The 22,664-nt window shown below is 43.2% G+C and overlaps 2 protein-coding genes across 12 annotated transcripts in view; both read right to left on the bottom strand.

Annotated features, from left to right (window-relative positions):
- The window catches only part of Ehmt1 (euchromatic histone lysine methyltransferase 1), a 191,478-nt gene that overhangs the window by 81,758 nt on the left and 87,056 nt on the right, over window positions 1–22,664 (bottom strand). For 8 of the 11 annotated variants that reach the window (XM_010608766.2, XM_033759224.1, XM_010608768.3 and 5 more), the window contains 3 exons: window positions 19,851–20,031; window positions 2,564–2,721; window positions 2,016–2,204 (listed from right to left, as the gene is read on the bottom strand). In XM_010608766.2, the coding sequence (XP_010607068.1) occupies window positions 2,016–2,204; window positions 2,564–2,721; window positions 19,851–20,031 (528 nt within the window). The remainder of the gene's footprint in view (window positions 1–2,015; window positions 2,205–2,563; window positions 2,722–19,850; window positions 20,032–22,664) is intronic. The other 3 variants (XM_033759221.1, XM_033759226.1, XM_033759222.1) reach the window with 2 other exon arrangements.
- On the bottom strand, window positions 8,410–9,065 carry LOC109117567 (40S ribosomal protein S26-like). Its single transcript, XM_019205205.2, has one exon. It carries the CDS (start codon window positions 8,736–8,738, stop codon window positions 8,523–8,525), a length of 216 nt encoding a protein of 71 aa, XP_019060750.1. The 5' UTR covers window positions 8,739–9,065; the 3' UTR covers window positions 8,410–8,522.

The following is a 22,664-nucleotide window of genomic DNA, read 5'->3' as shown; positions in this document are numbered from 1 at the left end:
CCAGAACCAAAAAAGTATAGAAGATAACTTGTGCCAGTTTATGAAGGCTGGGCAGTGAGAGAGGTGGGTTCATTATAATTAGAACACAGAACTCTGAAGTTAGAATAGACAGTGCCTTTGAGTTCTGATATCATAGACCAAGCCAAAGATCAGCACACAGGGAACATCAAGGCCAACAGACCAGCTCTACGCTCACAACGCTCCTGGAACCCTGTCTGTAGCACTTAGGAAGCTGAGGCGAGAAGATCATGAGCCAAAGTACAAAGGCTAAGGTACAAAGCCAGACTTGGACTACTTAACAAGATGCTCTCTCAATGACAAAAAATGCTGATAACATTTATTACCCATGAGTATATTCAACAGGTCTGCTCTGAAATGCCTCAGAACCATTGCCTGTAACAAAAGAAAGTCAAAGAACAGAATAAATGCAGCTGTAGAAATGATGATTTGTGTTGAGAAATAGGGGGAAAGGGGACAGATGCCACTCTGGAATAGTTTCCTCCTTGTCTCTGAAATAAGGTATGGGGCAAAGAGGTCTCCAGACAGCCACCCTTCCTGGGAAGAGAGGATGTGCAAGAAGTTTACCAAATATACTGAAGGCTACCTGGACAATGGCATTATAATGCTATTTGTTTTTGTCTTACATTTGCTATATAAAAAGAAAACTAACAATTACTTTTAAATTAATAAACTTTAAAAAATATCTAATGTTAACATTTTCCATCAAATTTACTTTTCAATAATTAACTTAAGAGCTAGGGCTAACATTTTCCTTCTTTATTTTTTTGAGACAGGGTCTTGTTTTATATATATATAGCTTAGGCTGGCCTCAAATTTCTGGTGATCCTCCTGCCTCAGGCTCCCAAGTGCTAAGATTACAAACATGTGCCACCACGCCCAGCTAACATTTTAAAGTTTGCTCAAAAGCCTGTAAAAGGAGGTACCCACATAGAACAAACCCCACTGAAAGTACAAAAAGTTAAGCAATAGGATTATACATCTATCCCAGGAACTTCTCTAACAGTTTAGACTAACTCACATAAAGATGGTTCAAAGTTTTCTCAAAAATGTCTGACATATTTGGATAGTAAACCACAAATGTTAGCATGATCCTTAGCCTCCCATTGTTCTTCCCTGTCAAACACTGACATTTTGTCATTTATCCCTCTCAGAAAATGTCTAAATTTATGCTTAAACTTTAAAGCCCATTCAGAAAATTATTTCTGAGAATATTCTACATTTCCTTGAGACAATGGGGCCAGTGCTTAGGTGGCAGAAGTACCTGAGAAGCCCAGGCACCTGCTGGGGGCTCCAGGCCTTTCAGGGATGAGGCAGTTGAGACAAGGGAAGGCTCGCCTCGGACACAGGAGAGAGCTGTCCATACAGAGAGAGAGTGCCTGGCCCCTAGGGACACACCCAGAGTCCGCAGAACTGCACAACCACACCACAGGCCACAAAAAGAGCCCTGGACACACATCTGCAAGGAGAGGCAGATGCTTTGACCTTCACCGGTACAACAACTTCTCCATGAACCAGGTCCAGGATACATACAACGAGGCACACATAGCCAAACACAAGCATCCATAACAGGAGCACATAGGGCATTAGTTAAATCTTTGGGTTTGTTTGGTTTGGGGCAGTACTGGAGACTGAACCCAGCGCCTTTGCACTGAGCTACACCACTAGGACCTAATTTTACCTTTTATTTCAAGACAGGGTCTTACTATGTCATTAAGTTGCCCAGGATAGGCAACATAACAACAATCATCCTGCAATCATCCTGCCTTAGTCTCCCAGAATGCTGGGATTACAGGTGTACACCATCATGCTCAGCTAATACTTTGGGTTATTAATATTCTTATATCTGTCAACCTGGTGCCTAAGAGCTCATAAGGCTTACATCAATGATGCTACAAGGAGGACAAACATTCCTGAAGTGCAAGAAAATTAGTAACTCCAGAGAAATAAAATATAAAAATTCACAAAGTAAAGGGGGCGGTACTTTGTGGTCCTACCTTTGGGGCACGGTCGGTCTCAGACATGCTCTCTTTAGAGGTTCTGCTGTCCTCCGTGGGAAACACAGCAGCCTGCTCAGCTCCATGGTCCTCATCCTCCTCAAGCTCATCTGAGTCGTCCTCGTCTGATTCCATCTCCAGACTCTCCCCATTCATGTGCAGAGTGCTGTCACCCAAGGCCTTCTCACCCTGGAACACAGCAGGCACACAGCTCTTGAGAACCTCTGCACATCACCTTTTTCTGTGAGCCTCAGATGTTGGAGAGATGTAAGAGCCTGCTGGGGCCAGAGATACACCAAGCAGTACCCAGCACCTGAGCATAGCCCAGCAGACACTAGAGTGGGGTCAAGAAAGTATGGGGTCTCCAAACGCCACCTGGACACAGGCCATGCCCCACAGAAGAGGAAGCTAGAGCTCTGATTCCTCCATAAGGATCGAGATCATCAAATTACTGATGATCGCACAGGATGCTCTTTGGCCAAAATGGCCCAAGACAATAGACATACACAACAAACAAATGTGGCAAACAACTCACACATTGCTCTTACCTTGGAGCCCACAGTGGAATGAGTTAAACTCTTAAACATCTCAATCACCGTCCTCTGCTTTAATACTTTGGTCTTTTTCTTAGGAACCAGGCTATAGGTTCCCATTCTTCGTTTTTTCTTCCGAGATACTGCAGCTGCTAAAACAAAAGGCAAGCAAGCTAAAAAAAAAAAAAAAAAAAAAAAAAAAAAAATCCAAAAGAAGGGGACAGAGAGGAAAAGAAATACCATTCAACTGTTTTCAGAGGTACAAAACAGTCCACAGAATTTGTTTACTAAAACTATCAGTCAACTCCACCCTACCAGATGCACTCTGGTAGGTATCAGCACAAAGTTGGCAGGCATCTCATACTTATTAACTGCACAGGAAGGAAAAACACCTCCAAGATCACGCTTCCTCCAAAATAACAAGCTGAGCAAATGTCACAACAGGCAGCAAAACCCCAAACCATTAGAAAAAGGCCTTGAGATACCCCCACACCCAGTCTCCTTGCCTTGAGTACAAGAAACTGTCCTTGAGAAGTCCTCTCACCCTAACAAATGCCCAACACTGTGTGCTGCAGAAAGACCACAGGGCTGAGAAGGAACAGACCAACCTCACAATGCCTCACTGGTCCAGCAGCCAGGCCAGGTTGGTCATCCTAAGACACTGGGCTCTATCTCTACAGTGAGGAACAGGTATCCCAACCTCAACACATAACCATCTTTACAACTCTGTGGTCCAATACACCCTTTACCCAACAACCCAAGACCTAGGGAGAAAGAAGGTCCCTGGCATGCTTTCCAGCTCACTATGAACATGCAATTCTGGGGTTCAGGCAATGGTTTTCAACATGAGCAAATCAAGTGGAGTTAGGGACTCCAGACACCTCAGGGACAAAGCAGCTTGAAGGGCCGTTTTTTTTTGAGACAGGGTCTCACTTTGTAGTACAAGCTGACCAAACTGTGTAGCCCGTAGCCCAGGCTGGCCTCAAATTCTGAACACTGTGATTATAGGTATGTGCCACCACATTTGGCTGAAGGGTTTTTATGTAATGAGATTTTGAGCAGTTTTTTTTTTTTTTTAATTCCAGGTTTTAAAAAAATCCAAAACCATTACTTTATCGCATAATAATCTACTAAAGAAGGAAAGCATGATGTTTTAGTTAGTCCTATAATATAGAAAGTTGGAAGAACACTCAGGTATGGTTCAACCAAAGCATGAGCCACAGACAGTCCTTGGCTGTTGGGGCCAGGGACAGAATGGGACCAAGCAGACAGCGGCCCCACATACCCCACAGTAAATCCCTGGGGTAGGCACTGCAGGCACACACAGATCCTCAAGAGAAGTACACATGCTGGACATTTGACAGGCCCACAGTACATGTGCCCTAAGCAACAGGCATCCCTGGTTGCCCCAAAACACTGCATTCATTGACATCAATTTAACATTTTGATTTGTTTTTGTGTTGTGGAACATGAGGGGCAAGGTGCTAACCAATAACTTTTAAGTCTCTCAGCTTTAAAAATGTATAGTCAGAGGGCTGGGAATTTAGCTCAGTGGTTTAGCGCGGTGTTGCCTGCCTCACAAGTGCAGTTCGATCTGAGTTCGATCCCCAGTACCAAAAACAAAAAACAAAAAACAAATGTGCAAAGCCTTTAACCTGGCCAGTGTACTTCAAAAATGTATAGTCAGGGGCCAGGGATTTAGCTCAGTGGTTCAGCTGCCTGCCTCACAAGCACAAGGTTCCAAGTTCAATCCCCAGTACCAAAAAAAAGAAAAGGATAGGCAGGCCTCCATATTCATGGGCTCTATAACCACAGATTCAACCAGCCACAGACTGAAATATTTGAGTGCTGAGAAATGTAGCTCAGTGGTCGAGCACATGCCAAGGATGTGCAAAGCCCTAGGTTCAATCCCTAGTGCTACCCAAGAATAAAAATAGAGAAGAGGGCCAGGGATTTAGCTCAGTGGTGCTGTGACTGCCTGGCAAGCAAGGTTCTAAATTCAATCCTTGGTACTGGGTGGTGGGGGTGGGAGCAGAACAAAGCAAGTATTTGGAAAAACTCTGCACCCAGAATGTATACAAACTTTTCTTGTCATTTCCTAAACAACACAGCACAACAATTCTAGGTAGTGTTCATTGTACTAAGTGCTACAAGTGATATATGATTTACAGGCTATGTGAGATTGTTCATGGCTCAACAAAACACTGTGACACATTATACAAGGGACTTGAAAAACCCATGGATGTGGGTATCCACAGGGAGGGCAGGTGCTTCCAGCACCAAATCCCTCATGGATGCTAAAGGATAACCATGTACACCTTCACAATGAATGTTTATAGTAATCCACAATAAACAATGAAAGGTCCAGGGCATGCTGTTTGTTTCATAGCCTTGCAGGCACACAACCATGCTCATCCTGTACAGTCAGTGGCTACCCTCGGGCTCCTCTGACATGGAGATCTCTATAGCCTGAAGAACTGAAGGTATGCACCATGTGCTGTTCCCAGAAACAATCTGCAGACTCCTGCAATGGCCAGTAGAGTGAGGGCAAGGGAGACAAACACACCTAGGAACAATGTCAGGGAGTATGCTGGAGCCAAGCACAGGGACATTCTGATGGTCCTTAACAGGCTAACACACGGGAAACACATGTTAATACAGCACAGAATAGACCGGGCTACAGGTCAGTGTGGAAACAACTGCAATGTCTAGAGACAGATTTTCCACAACCACAGCTGCTTCTGCAGACCTAAAGTTATTTCTTCTCTCAGGCTACAGGAAAAAAAGGCCTAGCTGGGAGCAGAACCCATGCTGTGCCTTATCACGATGAACTATTTTTTGCCTCCCTTCTGCCTCTCTGTCCAACAAGCCCATGGAGACCATAGGCCCCATGGACTCTACCCGGCCACAGAGGCAGCCCATCACCCATGGGCACAAGCCAAGGAAGACAGCCTCCTCCCTCAGAGTGGTCTGGAGATGCCAAGAGGTGCTGGGAAGAGATGCCCTCAGGGTTCCCCTGCAGCCCAGCTGTCATCCACACCTGCCTCTTAGGAGTGGAAATACAAACTGATCTTGGACGTTCTTCTCTCCCTTGTTTGTGGTGGTGGTGGAAAAACACATACACATAAAAGGCACCATCTTATGCATTAAGTATGCATTCACCCTATTCATCTCCGTAACTATGTCATTTCAAACTGAAACTGTTCCCGTGAACACTAACTTCCCCTTCCTGGCTCCCTTAGTGGCTAGTAAACCACCTTCTACTTTCTGTCTTTACAATTTCCACCATTCTAGGGACGTCATATGTGCGGAACTGTACACTTGGGTGGTCACTGACATGTCATTCAGCACAACGTCCTCAAGGCTCTTCACCACTGTAATGGTAAAGCTGAACAATAAATCACATTCTGCTCTCATTCATCCGTCAGTGGACACCATGGGGCTTCCACCTTCGGGCTACTGTGACGCCACTGCTATGAAGGTAAAGGCTAGCTCTTTCTGAAATCCCACTTTCAATTATTTGGTGTATACTCTCAGAGCAGAACTGCTAAATCACTTGGTAATTCTGCATTTACTTTTTTGAAGAACCACTACACTGTTCTCCAACTGGCTATGTCATTTTAAATTCCCAGAAGCAGTGCACAAGGGTTCTAGTTTCTCTATATCCTTGCCAACACAGTATTTTGTAAGGTTTTGTTTTATTTTTTTGTTTTTGGTGTTTTGTTTTGTTTTTGGTAGGAGCTACCCTAATGGGTATAAGGTAGAATCTCACTATAGTTTTTTTTGGGGGGGGTAGTGGGGATTGAACTCACTTTTGAGGAAGGCAGCAGAACCACTGAGCTAAATTCCCAGCCCTCGCTATAGTTTTGATTTGCACATCTCCTGTGACTGATTAGTCATGTTGAAGATATCCTCATCTGTTTAGGGACCATTTGTACCTAATCTGCAAACAAGTATCTATCAAGACAAAAATGTTTTGCCCATTTAATCAAGTTGTTTTGTTGCTGTTATTGGACTGTAGCACTTTATTCTGGATAGACTTCCAAATACTCTGTCCCAGTCTGTCAGTTGGTCGTGTATGAAACTTCACAAGGTCCAATTTGCCAACTTTTTCTTTTGCTGTTTGTGCTTTTGGTGTCATACCCAATAAAGCACTACCAGATCCAATGCTGAAAAGTTTTTTCCGTCTGTTTTCTCCTAAGAGTTTTTACAGTTCTATGCCTCACGTTGAGGACTCCAATCCCTCCCGAGTTAATTTTTCATTTAGTGTAAAGTAGGAATCCTACTTCACCCTTTTGCATATGACCATCCAGTTTTCCCAGCATCACCTGCTGAAAAGCTGCCCTTCCTCCACTGAGTGAGCTCAGCAACCTTGTCAAAAATTAACCTACCATTTATGTACTGGTTTTTTCTATTCCAGCAAGCTCCCTAATCTATTCCACTGGTCTCTGTCTATCATTATGTAAGTACCACACTGTTGTGACTCCTTCTAGTAAGTTTTGAATCTCTATCTTAATAAATCTGTTGAAATTTAGTTTGTGGCCTAACACATGCTCCCTCTAGAAGAAGCCCCAAGTGCCCTTGAGGGGACTGTGTGTGCTGCGGCTGTTGGCAGAGGGCTTCGTACATGTCTATAAATCTATTATTTCTCCAGTTCTGTCAGGTTTTGTTTGCTTCATATATTTCATTGGTCTGTCATTAGATATGTAAATTTTTTGGGTGGGGGGGAGTATCAGGGATCAAACTCAGGACCTTGCGCTTGTGAGGCAGGCAGCGGAACCACTGAGCTAAATCCCCGACCCCATAAATATTGTTAACTGTTATACTTTCTTGCCAAATTAGAACTTTTACTAATATATAGTGTCTTTGTCTCTTATAATCTTTTTTATTAATATCTATGTTGCCTGATAATAGCACAGTAACCCTAAGCTATTGGTTACTGTTTACCTGAAATATTTTTTCCTTTTTTTTTGGAACGGGGATCAAACTCAGGTCCTTGGGCTTGCAAGGCAGGCAGCGGAACCACTGAGCTAAATCCCCGGCCTGAAATATTTTTTTTTTCATCTTTCCGCTTTCAATCTCCTGGTGTCTTTAGATTAACGTAATTCTCTTGTACATAATATATAACAGCATCATGAGCTTTTGCACTTTGCCAATCTTTGTCTTTTGATTATGTTTAATCTGTTTGTGTTTAAAGTAACTATTTTTTTTTCCATTTTTCTTTATTGGTACATTTTAGATATACAATACAGTTACAGTTACATTCATCACTGGGATCTTGTACCTTTACATGACAGGTCTTGGTTTTCATTTTTTCCCCATTCCCCTGCCCTCCCTTCACCCCCTCCACCCTTCCCTATTTACAGATGCTGTTTCCATTTTTTTCCTTTTCTCTTATTTTTTCCTTTCCCTTCTTACCTTTCTCCTACGCCTTCCACTTCCCCTATACCTTTAGACATTTTTTCCTATTACATAATATCAAGTATACATTTTGTACCTCTTGCCTTGCAAGCACAAGGACCAGAGTTCTATCTCTAGTACGGGGGTTGGGGGGATTACACATTTTGATTCTTATTTACACCTAAAGTAACTATTAATAAAGAGGGACTTCTGAATTTTCTGTGTTTTCTATAAGACTTACAGCTTTTTGGGATTTCTTATTTCTGTCTTTTGCATTTAGTTGATTTTTAATAAAGAAAAAAAATTTAAAGTATAACATCCATTTTATTAGTTTGTTCCCTCTGCCCGGAGATGGCTTTTCTTTGGTCCATTAAAACCCAGGTCCTAGAGCTGGGGATTTAGCTCAGTGGTTCCACCACCTGCCTTGCAAAGCGCAAGGACCTGAGTTCAATCCCCGGTACCCCACCACCACCAAAAACAAAACAAAACAAAACAAAACAAAAAACAGGTCCTTACATGGGCTTTGGTGGGGGTTGTGGGGCAGCACCAGCAGGTCTAAATCAGGTGGAAGTGTTCAATCCTTCCGGGCTTCACCAGATTGATTCCTGACCACCTTGCTGTGAATGGCACAACTCACACAGTAATGCAGCTTCACACAGAGCTTGGAAAATACGTAAGAGTCAAAGATACTTACTTTGGAAATGTCCCTGACAATGGCAGCCTCTACTATGTTTTGAATGATCAACTTCTTAATGGCCTTATCCTTGGGAACACACCAGGCACAGTTCATGCAGCGAATAGGCTACACATGACTGTGGCCCTTTCTGGCACAACATTGTTCCTTCTTTTTTTCATCATCTTGGAAGGGAGGACTCGAATACAGAAATGTTTCAATTCCCCATTTTCTTTCTATCTCCCTGTATTTTCTTTATTGTTACTATGGGAATTATATCTAACACCCAAAGTTCTAACACTGTAGCATCAATGAGCATACAGAAACTCTGCTTTTTTGCAGCTCTGTTCTCACCCCTTTTGGTTGTTGTCACATTACACCTATATATATAATGTCTGTCCAAAGCAAAAATTAATTAATTCCTTTTTTGGGGAGACAGACCTCATTATGTAGTCCAGGCTTGCCTTCAACTCATGAGGATCCTCTTGCCTCACTCAGCCTCCTGAGTGCTGGGATTATAGGAGTGTGCCACCACATCTGGCTCTTGATGCTTTTATGCACATTAATTTTTTACATTATGTACAAAAAATGTGACATTACAAGTCAAAATTTCAGTAAGACTGATAACTTTTTATAATGCATTAATCTTAAATCTTATAGAAAACAAAAATGAAACTATAAATCATTGTTACAGTAACACCAGCTTTTACAATGGCCCACATTATCTACAACTGCCCATGTGTTTATTGAGATCTTTCCCTTATTACACAGCTTTGAGTTCCTCTCATCAAGCGGGACTCCTTTAAGCATTTCTTTCAGGTAGGTCCAGTGATAACAAACTCCCTCAGCTTATGATAACCTGAGAATACTAGAATTTTCCCCTCACTTTTGAAGGGCTGTTTTTCCAGGCATACAATTTTGGATTGACTGCCTTTTTCTCTTTTAACATTTTGCTCTATCAGCCCACTGCCACCCACCCTCCAAAGTGTCTTTAAAAGCCACCTGCTATAGCCTTACCTGAGAACCTCTTGAAAGAGTAAGTCATCTCCCTCCTGGTACCCTAAAGATTCTGTGCTTCAAAAGTCTGATTACCTTGTATCTCAGTGGTCTGAGTTCATTTACCTTATATTTTATATTCATGTCTTTCATCATACTTCAAAGGGTTCAGTCATTATTTCTTCAAATATTCCCACTATACACACTCCATTCATGGGCATTCTACAGTGTCTGCTGATCCACTTGATGGTGTCCCACAGGTTCTAAGCCTCTGATCGATACTCCTGGTCTTTTTCCCTCCTGATTCTCAACTCTGCCTGCTCAAATCTGCCTTTAATCCCTCTAGGAGTTTTTTCAATTTCAGTTGTTATATTTTTTTAGTGCCAGAATTTTTGGTTCCTTTGTAAAGGTTTTCTATCTCTTTATTAAAACTTCCATTTTATTCACACATATCATTTTCTTAACTTTCTCTATGTCTTCCTTTAGTTCTTTGAGCACCTATAAGATAGTTGTTTTAAAGTCTCTGCCTAACTTATCTGATAGCAGACATTTCTCAGAAATGGTTTTCTGGATTTATTTTTCCCTTAAAAGGGGCCAAACTTCCCTAGGATTTTTGCATGTTTGGAGGTGTTTTTTGTTTTGTTTTGTTTGTTTGGTACTGGGGAATCAAACTCAGGTCCTTGCGTTCAAAAGGCAGCAAGGCAGACAGTGGACGCATTAAGCTAAATCCCAGCCCTTAAGGTTTTTACTGGCACGGAGACCTCTGAATTTACTGAAGTAGTAGTGCCATCCCTTCCTCAGGGCTGCTCTTTGTTGTTGTGGTTGCACTGCTTTGGCTCTGTGATGGTTATGGGATGTCTCTGTGCCAAGTATTAGCCTGAGGAAAAAACTTCAGGGCTTCTCATTTCTGTTCTTAGCCTATACTTTTCCTGAGCACACACTTTCTTTTTTGGTAACAGGGATCAATCAAACTCAGGACCTTGTACTTGGAGAGGTGCCACTGAACTACATCCCTGGCCCCACACACTTTCTTTCTCCCCACAGATACAGCTGCTTTTGAATAAGACTAGTGTTTTAATGCCTGGCTCTCAAAAAGAGAAAAATGAAAGGGGAGGGGAAAACAAGCACACCAGCTCTCCATATGCCCTAGCAGGAATGTAGGAGTGGGAACTTGTGACAATGAATGAACATGCAATAGTGCAGGGACATGCAGCAACAGGCCAAGGACTAGAGGTCTGCATTTTCACCAGAGAAAAATGTTGCTCAAGGGTCCCAAAACATTCACAGCCACTGCCACAGGCCAGGCTGGGTGGGCACAGCTGTGACTGTGCTGCATGATGAAAGTGACCTCAGTAGCATTCTGCGACATGCTCCTTGCTAGGATGTATTGTCCAACCTCAAGTCCTAGTGTTCCTCTCTTAAGTTGAAAACCTTACAAAGATCTGAGGTCCCAAGCTACAGCACACAGACTCTACAGTGCAATGTGGCCCAGGCAGGAAAGCAGATCCTGCTGCAGCCCACCTCAACATCTTCCAGCTTAAATCATAAACCTCTACACTTAGAAAAAAAACAGAATGAGCTGCTAACAGACACTAATCCTCTTTGTCAAAGTTAACATAAGCCACGTGTAGTATGGCACATGCCTGTAATCCCAGCTACTTGGAAGCTAAGGCAGAAGGATCACAGGTTCAAGGCCAGTTTGGGCAACAATGAGAACCTGTCTCAAAATAAAAAATAAAACATAAAGAAACCCCGGCTCAAATAACATAAAAAATAAGAGTCTGAAACTGTATCTCAGTGGCAGATTTAATCTTCAGTACCATAAAACAAACAAGAACTACTAAGGATTTTTTCTAAACCCAACTCTGGGTAACTATGAACTTGGATCAGTTTTATCTTCCTGCCTGGGGCTGTGGTACAAAGAATTCAGAGGGCTTCCAAGCTCCAGATAATTCAGGGTTCCTATTTCTCACAATGAAGTAAAAGAGTGATGGTGAGAGTCATCTACATAATTATTGGGGAAAACGTAATAATTAGGGCTGCCTGAGGCCTCAATAGTGCCATGATGTTATGATGCTCAAAAGCAAGATTATATCAGTTGAAGATATCCTGGTTCTTTGAGAATGGAGAAGTAATACAAAAAGAAAAAGAAGCCAGGCGTGGTGGCGCACACCTGTTCCCAGCACTCGGGAAGCTCAGGCAGGAAGATTGCTGTGAGTTCAAGACCAGCCTGGGCTACATAGTGAGTTCCAGGTCAATCTCAACTACATAGTGAGACCCTGTCTCAAACAAAACAAAACAAAACAAAACAAAAACAGGTTTCACTTGAGAGGGACAAATTCTCTCTAAGTTTAACTCATCCCACCTACTGTTGTAATAATGTTTTGTTCATCTTACTCTCCTAATCAACTTAAACTCCTCATGTAAGATCCTCATCAACACAGGATTACCCCGTCCTCCCAGAATCTGATGCTCCCTTCAATTATAAGATCCTTGTCAATTTAAGATTACTGCTGCCCTCCGAGACATCTGATACTCCCTATGAACCCACTAGTGGCAAGCTTAGGGTGTCTTTGTCTTTGCTTATCAGGCCCAAAATCCAGCTTCTTCTCTAAGTATCATTTCATCTTTATTCTTATCAGCTTTGTATTTGTAGTGGCTCACAGGAGATCAGGACCCACTGCAGGGGTTCTGGTAACATCCCCATTCCTATTCCCTATAGGGTAGGACACAGGCCCTGTACATTAGACAGCAGCAAACTGCCCTGTGGAGCTAGGGTCACATGTTAGCCGCAGAACATATTCTTAACAGGAATCAGCTCATCTTTCCTGCCTGTGGTAAATCTATTGGCTTAGCAGAAGAGTAAAGAATAGAGCCTTCTGTCAGCATCAGCACAATAATATTAAGAATTAATAAACACCATAAAGTCTTAGGATTGACTATCTCAGACAACTCTGGTTGGACACCCCACCTCAAAGAGGTGACATACACAACAGGCAGAAGAAGGCACGAGGTCTCAGGAAACAGGACAGAAGCCATCCCTCTCCCTGGTCTATACAGACCCTTCTGCCAAAGTCCTACAACCATTTCTACCATGCCAACAGTGGTCTTTATATCCCAGGACACATGGGCATGGACAAGAAACATTTTGCTAGGAGATGGTTACATCCATCCTCCAGACACCAGACTCTCAGCATTTCCAGCAACACTCAAAGGTACATCAATGATCTAACGAGCAGGGAATGCTCCTTCTTGGGAAACACTTACAGGTACAGAAATTGTGACTTCTCCTTCCCTGGGAGGTGGAGCAAGCCCAGAGGAATAGCTGGGGCTGGGGGAGTATCTATAACCATACATGGGAAAGTCAGTAAACTGCTGGATCATGACATCTATGGTCTGAGGATATTCCACACACAGCACCCTCAACTCGCTAATGAATTTCAAACCTACAAGAAAAAGGGAAGTTAAGCGGAAGGGTATAAAAGGGTAAACAGGAGACTGCTGAACACTGTGCATTGTTTTGGAAGGATCTTATTAAAGCATGACAAAATAATAATGCTGAAGAAAACTTACACACGTAAATATAATTCTATAGAACTTTGCAAAATGACAGGTATAACTGAAAAAAACAAATAACACTGAATCAAGTGGCCAAAAGCCAGAGAAGGGAACACAAAGATTGACTTTGTTTCCTAACCAGTTTAAGCGAAAGGGCCAAGGCTCCCTAAACAAGCTGCAGTTGCAGGTTGGGAAGGAAAGGACAAGGTGAGCCTGGTCCATCTGGTTCAACACTTTGAAGAAAGGATTAGGCCAAATCCAAGGACCCAGGACCCAGCTGAAGCTCCACTGACCAAACTGGAGTGATTCAAGCAGCAAAATGATAGTAATGAACAACAGTCCAGAGTGAGTCTAAAATGAGAGTTTATAAGTTGCAACTGTTTGTGTCCTCAATGTCCCCAAAGGCCTATGTGTTAATGGGCTGGTCGCCAGTGTAGTGTTGTTGGGAAGGGTGGTGCCTTTAGAAGGGCCTAGTGGAAGTCTTCAAGTCCCTGGAGGCATGCCCTCAAAGGGGACAGGGGCATTCTAGACCCTTCCTCCTTCCCTTACCAGGCCCACAGAATTGCTGTGCCATCATGCACAAACACCACGATATGTCACGCAGGTTTAATGAGAAAAGACAAAAGGACCAACAAATGCTGGACTGCAATCTCTAAAACTGAGCCGAAACAAACCTTTTCTCTTTATTTACAATTTACCTCACTTATCTGTCATAGTGACCTAAAGCTGATTAATACAGTCTTGGGGTAGGGGGGACCCACAGGATCTTACCACGTAATTCAGGCTGCCCTTGAACTTGCTAAATTGCCCTGGCTGTTCTCAAACTCACAACCCTACTGCCTCAATTTCCCAAGTGCTAGGATTGCAGAAATACACCACCATGCTCAACTATGCCATTAATAAAGACAGAGAGACAGGCCGCGCCCCAGACGCACCCTGCCCCTCAGCACCTCAGAGGGCCACAGAGCACAGGCCAGCTGAACTGGGGGGTCCCAGACCCAAATGCTGTGGGTAGGAGAGCACCTCCTCTGTGGAGAGGGTCTCGGTGAGGCTCCACCGGACCGAGCCTGAGCCAGGAGGTGAGCAGCGGTCAGCCTGCCCCGGGCGGGAGCAGGCCCACGAGACGATGGGACCTGTGTGGCACGGATGGCCCTAGCCTGTTGCCCGCCAGCCCATGTAAGGAGACCGTGCTGTCTCTGGATGCCCCTGGCCTTGCTCAGGCAGTGCGGCAGCATCAGGCCAGCTTCTGGAGGAGCAGTGCTGGCTCCGTGCAGAGCCAGGCCTGGAGCTCAGGTCTTGGTCCCTGTGCCTGGCCCCCTCCACATCCTGGTTCAGAACCCAACAGGGTCCCGAGCGCCCCACCAACTTCAGCCCTCTGCACCCACCGCCAAGGTTCTTGACTGGTCAGGGAAAAGCGCTGGGTCGGGTCTCTATTACGGGTCAGAATTCAGGGAGTCAGCGCTCAGAGGGAGCAAGGGCTTGGGGTGAGGCACAGTGCAGGCCTGGCTGGAGACTGGAATTATGAATCACTGTAGGGGACAGGAGCATGGCTCTGTTTCCAGATCTTACCTCCTGGAGACCACAACCATTCAGAGGGAAGAGTCCAGAAAAAGGACATGACTAATAAGTGGAAGGAAGCAAGGGCTAAAGTGGCAGTGACCTTGGAGGATGAGGCTGTGCTCTTTACTCAGGAGGAGTGGAGGAAGCTAATACTCTGCAGAGAAGCTTGTACCGTGATGTGATGCTGGAGAATTACAGGAAGCTGGCTTCCCTGGGATTTCCCTTTAACAAACCAAGGGTGATCTCCCTGTTACAGCAAGGAGAGGATCCCTGGAAGGCTAAGAAAAGCCTGGAGGCCCCTCTCTCAGATGTAAAAGCCATCTTCAAACCACAAAGACAATGCAAACTAAAGACTCATCACTTCGGGGGCTAATGTGTAAGGCCTAAATTACAAGCCCACGCTAAATGACAAACAAAGGGCCTAGGAGACAGTGCTCTAACCCCCTCCCATTGTAGCCATAGCCCCAACCTTTGTTCTAACCCTGGCCTAGGACTGTAAGGCAATCTTGTACTGTTTGAAGTCCGAATCCAAATTAATGTGTAAGTTTTAGAGTTAATTGTCAAGCTGTTTGCTCATCTGGAATGGCTTGGTAACCTTTGAAACATCCTATAGGTGGTATCTGTTACTCATCAATATGTGACTGCCCAGTACGCAGCTGCTGACCACCAGCTCAAATCAGCAGACCTTTGTCCCCTGCCTGCAAGCCTAAAATGTTAGCTCCCCTTTTTTACCCCCCTATAAAAAGGACCTCAGCCCCTGAGCTGGTGCCTCTCTGAGCCAGCTACTTGGTTCCAAGAGCGCCGTCTGGCCAGACTAATAAAGGTCTATTTACCATCCAGCCTGGTGTGTTCCCTCCTGGGTTTCTCGTTTCTCCGTCGAGCTCCCAGAGCCTTGCTGGGTGTTAGGGCCCAGCATCGCAGAGGACTTTTTGGCTGTTCACGCTCCGTGGAGTGGAAGTGAGACTTTACGGCTTAGAAGACTAAAAAAAGATGAACTCTGGGACTTCATAACAGAAAGACCCTACATTTCTGAGGACAGATTTAAAAAATAGTGGGACAAAAAAAATTAAAAATGAAAAAAATAAACAGTGGGACAAAAATGAAAATTTGCAAATAATTTCAGTAACTCATATGAAAATTCTTGCTTTAGGTGAATGCCATAACAATTTTGAATTTGGCCAAAACATCAGCCCGAAATCAGTTGTTAAGACAAAAAGAACTGCGAGAGAAAAAAATACCCTTAAAATATGAAATACAAAGAAATAGCTTCAAGCAGAATTCAAATTCATTTAGCCACCAAAAATCAAGACAACAGAGAAATGCTACAAATGTAACACATGTGAAAAAGCTTTCATTCACAATTCTTCCCTTCATAAATATGACAAAAACCATAGTGGAAAAAAAATTATTTAAGTGTAGAGAATGTTCAAAAGCCTCTAGCCAAAGTTCAGCTCTTATTCAACATCAAAGAACTCACACTGGAGAGAAGCCCTACATATATAAAGAATGTGGGAAAGTCTTTAGTCATAGTACAACCCTCTGTAAGCACCTTAGAAACCACACCATGGAGAAATCCTATAGATGTAAAGAATGTGGTAAATCCTTTGGCAGAAGATCTGGCCTTTTATACATCAAAAAAATCCATGCTTGAGAAAATCCTCATAAATGTAATCCAGGTAGGAAGCCATCCAGTTGTACTACTTCCCTTCCAGGTGGTCAGAGAAGTCATCACAGAAAGAAGTAATACTTATGTAATGAGTGTGGTAACACCTTTAAGTCCAGCTCATCCCTTTGTTATCATCAGAGAATTCACACAGGAGAGAAGCCTTTCAAATGTAGTGAGTGTGGGAGAGCCTTTAGTCAGAGTGCATCACTCATTCAACATGAACAAATTCACGCTGGAGAGAAGCCCTACAGATGTAATCAATGTGGAAAAGGCTTCACTTCTATCTCACAACTCAACTGACATCAAATAATTCATACTGAGAAAAATTGTATAATTGTAATGAATGTGGCAAAGCCTTAAGTTCCCATTCTATTCTTATTATTCATGAGAAAATTCATACTGGAGAGAAACCATGCAAATGTAAGGTGTGTGGGAAAGCCTTCAGACAAAGTTCAGCTCGTATTCAACATATGTGAAATAGGAAGGAAAGGGCTAAAGGTGTAGGGAAAGTGGGAAGGGTAGGGAAAACGTAATAAGGGAAAAGAAAAAAATAGGAGAATATGAAAAAATGGTAACAGAGTGTTTGTAAATGAGGAGGGGAGGAGGGGGTGAAGGGAGGGCAGGGACAAGGGGGAAAAAGTGAGAACCAAGACCTGTCACGTAAAGGTACAAGATCCCAATAATGAATCTAGCTGTACTGTATACCTAAAATGTACCGATATGAGAAAAAAAAAATGCGTACTGGTGAAAGACCCTATAAATGCAGTGAGTGTGGAAAAACATTCAGGTGTAACCCATCCCTTAGTAATCATCAAAGAATTCATACTGGAGAGAAACTTTACCGATGTCTAGAATGTGGGATGTCATCTGGCCAAAGTGCTGCTCTTACTCAACATCAGAGAATTCACACAGGAGAGAAACCCTTCAAAGGTAATACATGTGGGAAAACTTTTAGTCAAAGCTCCTCACTTATTGCACACCAAAGAATTCATACTGGAGAGAAGCCCTATGAATGTAATGCATGTGGGAAATTTTTCAGCCAGAGGTCATCCCTTAATTAAATTAAGAGAACTCCCTAAAAGAAGATTTGCATCTGTGAAAGCCTTAACCAAAGCTTATCAGAGAATAGGTACCTGAGATTGATTTATTTAAAGTAATGAACATGAGGAAACTTTTTAATTTAGTTCTCATCAGACACTAATTTCCAAGGAAAAACTTTGTCTATGTAATGATTATGGTGAAAACTTTTATACCTGTTAGTCACTTTTTAAAACATCCTAAGACACCTCATAGCTGCAGATATTGGCAAGGACCATTTGTAAGACAAAAATGGTTTTTTTCTGTCAGCATCGTGCAATATCCGCATTATGAAAACACAAGAAAAACTAGGGCTCAGGGTTGTTAAATTCTTCAGAAAACTATGAGCTGCTACTTTTTAGAGCTAATGTAATAACAAAAAAATTGATCTTAAAAGTAAATACATTTTTAGAGCATAGAACCAAATAAAAGGAAAACTGCAAACTAAAAAATAAACAGATAGATAGATTACCTAGATAAGATGGGAGAATGCATCATTTTCCTACAGTAGACACAGAACAGAACAGACCAATATAGGGAGTGATGGAGATAGAAAACCACTACTGTGCCCCGACCTGATAGCACTCAACCTGGGAAACAGGAATATTATGAGGGAGGGAACCTCAGACACTGCCTTCTCTACCAGGACAGAAGGCTACCCAACTCCTAGGGACGTATGTCAGTCATGTGAACTGAACTGATCCTGAGGAAGACTAGAATATCACATCCAACAAGTTCTATTGAGCACCTGCCTATGTTTTCAAAACACCAACGTCAAGAAGGACAAAGAAGGCTGGGATGCTTCTGATTATAGGAAACCAACAAGACCAAAAACCAGGGAACTGTGGCCAGAACAAACTTTTGTTTGTTTGTTTGTATGTTTTTGAGACAGGGTCTCACTGTAGATCAGCCTTGAACTTATTATGTAGCCCCAGGCTGGCCTTGAACTCAAGACAATGCTCCTGCTTCATCCTACTTAGTGCTGGGATTAAAGGTATGCACCACCACACCCAGCTCTCCCACCTCTCCCCGCAACAGGGGATCAAACTCAGGACTTTACACTTGCAGGGCCACTGCAGAACTGAATTTCTTTTGTAAGGGAGATTAACATAAAACAGATAAACAATGGCAGTAGATAAACAATGTACTAAAATGAAACAACTGTATCACAGCAGAGTTAATTTCCCAATTCTAATTATTGCACTGAAGTTATTTAACAGAATGTTCGTTATTTCTACAGACACCACACTATCATCTAAGGAAATGTACTTAAGTGTTTACAGGTAGAAAGGTAAAAGTCTGCACTGGGCAACTTACATTCATGTTTCAGGAAAAAAAGCTATGTACCAGAAAGGAAGGAATGATTGTGGTTTTGGTAAAAAGAGTTAAGGGTACAAAGGAATTCTTTGTAGAATTTTCACAACTTTGCTGGAAATCTGAAATTCCATTAAAATAAAAAGTATTTAGGGCAGGGATTTAGCTCAGTGGTTCCACCACCTGCCTCACAAGCTCAAGTTCCCAAGTTCAATCCCCAGTACCAAAAAAACATTTAGGGCCGGGGATAGCTTAGTGATGCCTCAAAAGCACAAGGTCCTGAGTTCAATCCCTAGTACCAAAACAAAAATTTAAAAGTCCAGAAAAAGACATGACCTTTGGCCAGGGGAGACTCCCCAAGTATAAGGTCTTTCAAGTTGACAGCCCCAACACAGGCTAACCTAGCTCGGTATTCAGAAGGCTAACTAGCCGATCTGTTCTAGGTTCAAACTCATAGCTTTTCCATTATAGAGGGATCACCCATCTCTTCAGGAAGAGAGCTGCATATACTCCTGTGACAGGAAAGCCTGGGGACCTGAGGTGTCCTCACTCTGAAAAATATACTCATCAGCAGCAAGCACATGGGGCCACTTGTACTGTTACCCCTCCCCTCCCATAAGAGATCTACCCAGAGTAATACAGAGTTCACCAATTCCCCTGCCTGACAAGAGGACACCCAAGTCCAGTACAGCAAGAAAAATCATCCATGGTAACAGAGCCAGAGGCAAAGGCTCCTTAAACCTCAGCCCAACGCACCACATGCTTTCAAAAGTGCCTAACTCAGGACCAGGGGAGTTCTCCACTTCATCGGCCCAAGGGTAAGACCTGACCACAATGTTCACCTTGAATTCAAAGGCAAGGGAAAACAAGTAGCAGTGACTCAAGTGGACAAAAGGCCAGGGCAGGGAACACAAAGGTGCTGTACAAGGAAGGCATGAGGCAGAAACTGGAGCCTCTCTAGCTGTGCAAAGCAGCCACATGTCCCAAGCAGCTCTTTCTAGAGGGTGTGGGTTCCAGAGGTATAACAAGAAAGAGTGAGAGTTGCTGTCCACTTTTACCTGTCTGTGACTTCGTGGTGGCCATGTAGCATTGGTTCTGAGGTAGCGACTGGTGAAGGGATGGGAAAGGGGGTAAAAGCTGCTGTCGTCCACAATCAGAAACGTTTCTACTGATCTCCTCTTTTGGTTCCTTATGGTCTCTCACTTCTCGAACTTCTCTGGGGTCCTTGCTGGCTGCATGCTTCAAGATAAAAACAATTAATAACTGTGACTGTGTACAAGCAGATGGCTGCTCAAATAACACGTACCCAAAGTCAGTTTTTTACCACATTAATTCACTTCAACTGAAAGATAAATGAGCCACTATAGGAGGGCAGAGTTCATAAATCCACACAGCAAAGCTGTCATCAAAGGAGCATCTAATAGTAAGGTCACATGTGCCCATTCACTAGTTGAGTGACTGAGGTCAGCATCTCAAACCATAGCCCAAGGTAAAAGCTTGTTAATACATTCATAACAGGCTGTAATTTGTGCATCTCACTGCTGGGTGGCTCTGGTTTGAATTCAAGTGTTCCTATCAGCTTGAGCCACCAGTGGTATAAGTATGATTGTCCCACTGGGCAGCCTGTACTACTTCTCAGGATGTCTTTGTTTATAATAATGAAAGAAAGGCATTGATATAGCACACCAGATGGCATCAAAAATTGTAATACAGCTAATTTGCATATTATATTCTCAAGTAATGGGGTATTTGTAAGATTTCCATGTTAAAATTTAGAGAAAGTCATTAAAAAACTATTCATGAATATAAATGTATAAAATAAATGTTGATTACTGCAATAATTTTAATTCGTATGAATAGTATTAATATTTATATTTTGTAGTAATTATTCAAATTCAAGCAAATAGATTTCATTTATAGACTTTTTATTAGTAAAAAGCCATAAAAGTGATTAGATATATTTGTACCACCAGTGGTATAAGCCCCCCAACAGGACACTCATGCCTGTACCACCTACCTGATATGAACATGTTAAAAGTCTGACTGTTAAAAAAAAAAAAAACAATAGGGACAAGCTAGGGGAAGTGACGGGGAGCAGGAGAGGGAGGAGAAGCAGCAGCAGGAACCACATGTAGACTGCAAAACCTACAGTATTTTTTATTCAGCTCTTTGCAGAAAAAGTTTGCCAACCCTTGATTTAGGTAATAAATATTACCAAGCTAAAAAATACCCAAAAGTTCCTGGGAGTGTTTTCACATTTTACCATGGCTACAATGTTCAACGTCTCCAAAATGGCATGTATTCCACAACAGCTAATTATGCCACGTTCAAAAATGATCTCCTACTCACAGTTTGACAAAGGATCCCCATTTCCCAGCAATGAGAACAGGGAGAAGTAGCCAAAGCTGAGAACAATTGTAATTCAAAGTACTGGATAAACACTGGACTCCACAAAAATGGGTCTGGGGGACCCAGGATACACTCCCTGAGGTCACAGTAAGGCAGGCAGGCAAACAAGGAAGTTCCAGGTAAGAAAGCAAGCTCAACACATCTGACTGGTGAGAGCAGAAGGCTGTGCCCACGGTGCCCTCCGTTGGCTTGCTCCAGCTCCCTACATCTGAACATCAAACTAGGGTATGGCTATGGTCTGAATGTGTCACATGTTTTTACATGTTGGAAACTTAATCTCCAAATTTGTATGTTAATAGTATTTGGAGGTGGAATCTTGGGGATATAATGGAGATTCCAGGAGTTTGTAAGGGAAGGGCCTGTGATGACATAGACCAGAGACTTGGCTGCTGGCATGCTTGTTCTGTCTTGCTATGCAACTCTCTGCAGTGTCACAATGTAGCAAGAAGCCCTCACCAGATAGCACATACACCATGGCTGGTCTTCCCAGCCTCCAGAACCATAAACTAAATTCCTACTCTACATATTACCCAGGGACAAAACAGAAAACAGACTGGCACAGGAGCCTTCCCTGGGGATCCCAGCTCTATGCAGTTTTCTGTTGCTTCCCCCAGTAGACAACCAGCTGACCAGTTCTGTTGCTGCATGGCCTGCGCTTTCCCGAGGGCCTTGGAACTTACCTCCACTCGTGGAGGGCTCTTTCTTTTTCCCCTAGGAATTAACTCTCTTCCTCCTCAAAACCACAACTCAAATAAGACAGCTCCTTTGGCAGTCTCCACTGGGTAACCACCCTCTGCACACAGAGCACTGTTTCAATAGAAGAATGCAAAGCTGCCAAGCCCTTCTTTGCACATCAGGCTGGGCACTGATGCTGTCACTATCCAAGCATAGGAATCAGCTACTACTCCTGTGCCACCTGCCAACTACTAAGAAGACAACAAGTAAACAGTGGCCAGCCCACCTCAGCCAGTGCTTGCAGATAATACAAAATGTAATTTTAACATACACATAAAATTTGTTTTATTTTGGTACCGGGAACTGAACTCAGGCGGTCTCAAGTTTGCCAGGCATGCGCTATGCCACTGAGCTCCATTCCTGGCATACACATAGTTTGGAGAGGAAATAGACACATGCAGCTCATCTTCATTTAGGTATAAAATTTGTCCTTTCATTTAAGAGGTTATTTTCAAAATTCCAAAAAATTAAGAACTGTTGAGCAGTGAGGACTCCGGATCTTCCATACCCTTGTCTAACAAAGCACAACCATGAATGAGAAAAGGGTACCTGTGCACAGAAAGGCAGAGCATGGGCCTTTGTTATCACATAGCTTTGCTGGCTGCCTGAACCATCCCTGCTAGGCTCTGCAGCCCAGACTCTCCACTCCTTGCATGCCAGTCCCTGGGAACCACTGTGAGCACTTGCTCGCTTGCACGCTCTCTCCCTCCCTCCCTCCCCCCCCCCCC

The sequence above is a fragment of the Fukomys damarensis genome, unplaced genomic scaffold (assembly GCF_012274545.1).
Source record: "Fukomys damarensis isolate Sample0158 unplaced genomic scaffold, DMR_v1.0_HiC HiC_scaffold_36, whole genome shotgun sequence".
NCBI lineage: Eukaryota > Metazoa > Chordata > Mammalia > Rodentia > Bathyergidae > Fukomys > Fukomys damarensis.
Note: the sequence above shows the minus strand (reverse complement) of the source record. Positions and strands in the feature narration are given on the sequence as shown.

What these genes read in the sequence shown, in the direction of transcription:
- LOC109117567 (XM_019205205.2), bottom strand. Translation starts at nt 8,738, where the DNA reads ATGAACTGTGCCTGGTGTGTTCCCAAGGATAAGGCCATTAAGAAGTTG.